General features: G+C 45.5%; 1 protein-coding gene across 2 annotated transcripts in view; it reads left to right on the top strand.

The window, feature by feature from the left end:
* The first annotated feature begins 235 nt into the window (after positions 1-235).
* The window catches only part of LOC122784844 (somatostatin receptor type 2-like), a 4,950-nt gene continuing 1,179 nt past the window's right edge, over positions 236-4,006 (top strand). The window contains exons 1-2 of one of the 2 annotated variants that reach the window (XM_044050218.1): positions 236-564; positions 1,864-4,006. The exon at positions 1,864-4,006 is cut by the window's right edge and continues 1,179 nt beyond it. In XM_044050218.1, coding sequence (XP_043906153.1) covers positions 1,899-3,011 — 1,113 coding nt within the window. In that variant the 5' untranslated portion in view covers positions 236-564; positions 1,864-1,898 and the 3' untranslated portion in view covers positions 3,012-4,006. Of the gene's footprint in view, positions 565-1,847 lie in introns of both variants that reach the window. The other variant, XM_044050217.1, reaches the window with a different exon arrangement.

Below are 4,006 nucleotides of genomic sequence, written 5' to 3'. Positions count from 1 at the left end.
GTTGGCCAATTTGCGACGTCACTTTCAATTTACCTCATTTTGAAGACTCGATGTTGACTGAACTGTCACATTATTCAAATTCCCCCGGTGGCGTTAAGACGAACATTACGTGGATCAGTGTGTGCGTCATCAGTAATTAAGGAGCCACATGTGAATCGTGTGTGTGTGTGTGCGTCCTCTCTGTGGTTCATAGGTGAGAGTGCCGCACCTCCCCAGCGCAGTTCATGCGCGCGCTTTCACATCACCGCCTTCTTCTCTCGATGGAGACCGTCACAGTGGTCACACAGCCACAGCGCGCGCCACGCCACCACCACAAGCGCATCGTGGAAGCTCTGTTAGATCAGACACACACACACACACACACACACACCAAGAACCGCAGACCTTCTTCGTTTATTAGGTGGAAGAATGACTTTTTGCAGAGAGCTTTTGCACTCCGATGCCAGTGCGGGGAAAACTTGAGGACTATTTTTAAGATGGAAAAGACGACTCGGTCACGGGCACCGAAACACTTGAGTCCACGCAGAAGTGGGTTGTTTGGTGAACAGTGATCAACAGTTAGAGGTAAGACAGGACGCGTGTGCATGTGTGGTCACCAGGTGAACGAACAAAGGAAAAGTTAATGTGATTATTCATCAGATGAAATATAACAATGATCATTGTTGCACTTGACTCAGTATTCTGTTGTTTTCCAGTAGCATATGTGTTGCTTTAGGGGTCAATGATGCAAAATCAAATCCGTGTTAGGGTTTGTGCAGAGTTTGCCATCATATGCAATCAAATGCATGACTCCACTTTTGTTTTGCACAGGCAGGATTTGCATGAGAGTGTGGAGATTTATTCACCGGAATATCATCGTCTATGTTTCAGCAGCTAAAGGCAACACTTTGGACAGAATTAATTACCCTGAGCTCTCAGCAGAGAGGGGGAAATTCACAAGGAATAAATTAAAGTAGCAATTTTCTTTTCACTTTTCTAGCACTTTTTTTTTATGACACCAAGCACAGAATATTTAATAACATTAAAGGAAATACCAGTAATAATCAGTGTAGTGTGGATGCCTTTTGTTTCCCTGCTGCGTTTCTGTGGGAATAATGATTAACTTGTTTGCCTAATGCTGACAACCTGTTTCTCCTAGTGTGTGTCCAACTGTTCCATTATGCAATATTCTGTCCGTCCACCTGACTCAGCCAGTGCACAGTTAGACAACACCGTTACTGAGCTCAGATCTTTACTAACATTTATTCACCAAACCCAAGACTTCAGGCAGTGTTGCTGCTGCTGCTGCTGCTGCTGCTGTGAAAATGATAAAGTGGAATTGTAAAAACCTGTTATGTTACTGGCAGCAAACAAAGTTGTCAGGCGGTCGTCGCCTCCGATTGCATTGGAATTGACAAGCACTTCAATCTGTGCGCAGCGAGTCAATGCAGCGACTCCAATCTTTCAATTACTTAGGCCGGGATTAATTTGCATCCACGTCCACCCCCTAATAAATTGGAGGGAAAAAAGTGTCAGCAAAAAATTCGGTGAAACCCTTCATTTCCCCAGAGGAAGCTTATGACTGTAGGGAGTGTAGTGATTTCCCTTGATAGCAGTGCCTGCCCAAATAAACACATAGCCTCCGGTGGAGACTGCTGCTTTGGATCCCGTTATGGCCTTCTTTAAAGATCAGAATGTGAAATCTATAGAACCTGACTACAAGGATATATGTAATACCTTAAAGCACTGAAAATAAAAGCTTGATTATGTGGTTTTGTGACATTACAGAGACGTTTTGGATTATAAAACTCACTCCTTACAGAGATGGTGGTTTAAAAGTATTTCACATTGTTACTGACGTACAGTAGGTCTTGCTTTATGCAGGTGGAATGCCATAAACTGAGAGAGACCGAGGCATCATGGACTCCTGGATCTTTGCGTCGTCCCCTCCAAACCTGTCGGACCATCTCATGTATGACAGCTTCATGCAGGGGAACGAGTCTGACCTCCACGGAAACTACACCGACCACAGCTTCAACAGAATCAGCACGGTGGTCATCACCTGCATGTACTTCATGGTGTGCACCATGGGGCTCTGCGGCAATGCGCTCGTCATCTACGTCATCCTGCGCTACGCCAAGATGAAGACGGTCACCAACATCTACATCCTCAACCTGGCTGTGGCTGACGTGCTCTTCATGCTGGGCCTGCCGTTCATCGCCATCCAGTTAGCGCTGGTGCACTGGCCTTTTGGGCCCGTGCTCTGCAGGGTGGTGATGACCGTCGACTCTCTGAACCAGTTCACCTCCATCTTCTGCCTGATGGTCATGAGCATCGACCGCTACCTGGCCGTGGTGCATCCAATCAGGTCCACAAAGTGGCGCAAACCTCGCATGGCCAAAACCATCAACTTAGCCGTGTGGGGGGTGTCGCTGATGGTTAACCTGCCCATCGTTATCTACAGTGGCGTCATCACAAAGCATGACAGCTGCTTCTGCACCATTGTGTGGCCTGAGCCTCAGGAAGCGTACTACACCGCGTTCATGTTCTACACCTTCATCCTGGGCTTCTTCCTGCCCCTCATGGTCATCTGCCTTTGCTACTTGTTCATCATCTTTAAGGTGAAGTCCTCAGGAATCCGCGTGGGCTCCTCCAAGAGGAAGCGCTCGGAGCGGAAGGTGACTCGGATGGTGTCCATCGTGGTGGCGGTGTTTGTCTTCTGCTGGCTGCCGTTCTACATCTTCAACGTCACCTCAGTCACAGGCAGCATCAGCACCACGCCCATCCTGAGGAGCACTTTCGCTTTTGTGGTGGTGTTGGGATACGCCAACAGCTGCGCGAACCCCATCCTCTACGCTTTTCTGTCGGAGAACTTCAAGAAGAGCTTCCAGAATGTCCTCTGCCTCAAGAAGGTGGGAGGGCTGGATGAGGTGGAGCGCAGCGACAGCCGACAGGATAAATCTCGCATGATGAATGACCCCACGGAGACACAAAGTACTCTGCTGAATGGCGACCTGCAGACCAGCATCTGAGAGGACGATGACGGGACCTCTGCACACAGAGCCCTCTGTCTCAGACTTTATGAATCTCTCGAGTCAAAGTGGAACTTATTAAAGCCGGCAAAGCACTAAGAGAAGTATAAAAACCAAAAGCTGGTCCCACATGACTGATTCTCTGATTTTGGCACATTGTTGGGTTTCCCAGACTGTACTCAAACCCTCTCAAAGATTCACACAAGTGTTTGCTCTGTGTTGTGAATCAGACAGTGGGGGTGAGGTAAATGTTTAAATGATACCCTGGTTGGTGTGAATTTCCTTAAGGAGATGTTTACAGCAAGATTCCTTTTTTTGTTTTGTGTGTGTTACAAAAACAAACTAATTCTAAAACAATTCTAATACTAATACTATACTTTCAATCTCTTAAAAAGGCATCATTTGTTTCTCTTCTATATGTTCTTTTCTTTGGCGTGCTATGACTGTAGATAACTGTAGATAACTGTCGCGTGAGCAGTTTCACTTGTTATCACGGAACTGTATGAAATATAAATGTGGTTATAAATGTTCGGTCAGTTTTTCGGGTGTTCAGTGCCGTGTCATTTTCTTAATGCGTTTGTTTCTATGTACATCATTTAGGTTATATTAAGTTAAACAGTAGTGCGCTCAATGAATCAGGCCGGCCTTTAACCATAGTGCTGCTAAGATAATGTTGTATAGTAATATATTATGACATGTTGCAGACTGTTCTTTATCATCATGTAATAATTCTTCTATCATTTATTTAGTATGTTGCAGTAATTGCTTTTGATCAACACTGCTTTTCCACATGATATTCTAAATTATTGAGCTTACAATGCTGAGTAGGAGCTCAGACTTCTCTGTTCCATGTCATGTGAAAACATGCATCCTGCTCACAGTCATTAGGAGACGATGCTCACTGTCCCCGTGAAGCAATGGGAGAGAATTTTCAATTTAGGGATGGATGGATTTAAGCATATTTTGGAGTTTTGCAATATTCACTGCGCTCAATT

The sequence above is a fragment of the Solea senegalensis genome, linkage group LG19 (genome assembly GCF_019176455.1).
Source record: "Solea senegalensis isolate Sse05_10M linkage group LG19, IFAPA_SoseM_1, whole genome shotgun sequence".
In the NCBI taxonomy this organism is placed as follows: domain Eukaryota; kingdom Metazoa; phylum Chordata; class Actinopteri; order Pleuronectiformes; family Soleidae; genus Solea; species Solea senegalensis.
Note: the sequence above shows the minus strand (reverse complement) of the source record. Positions and strands in the feature narration are given on the sequence as shown.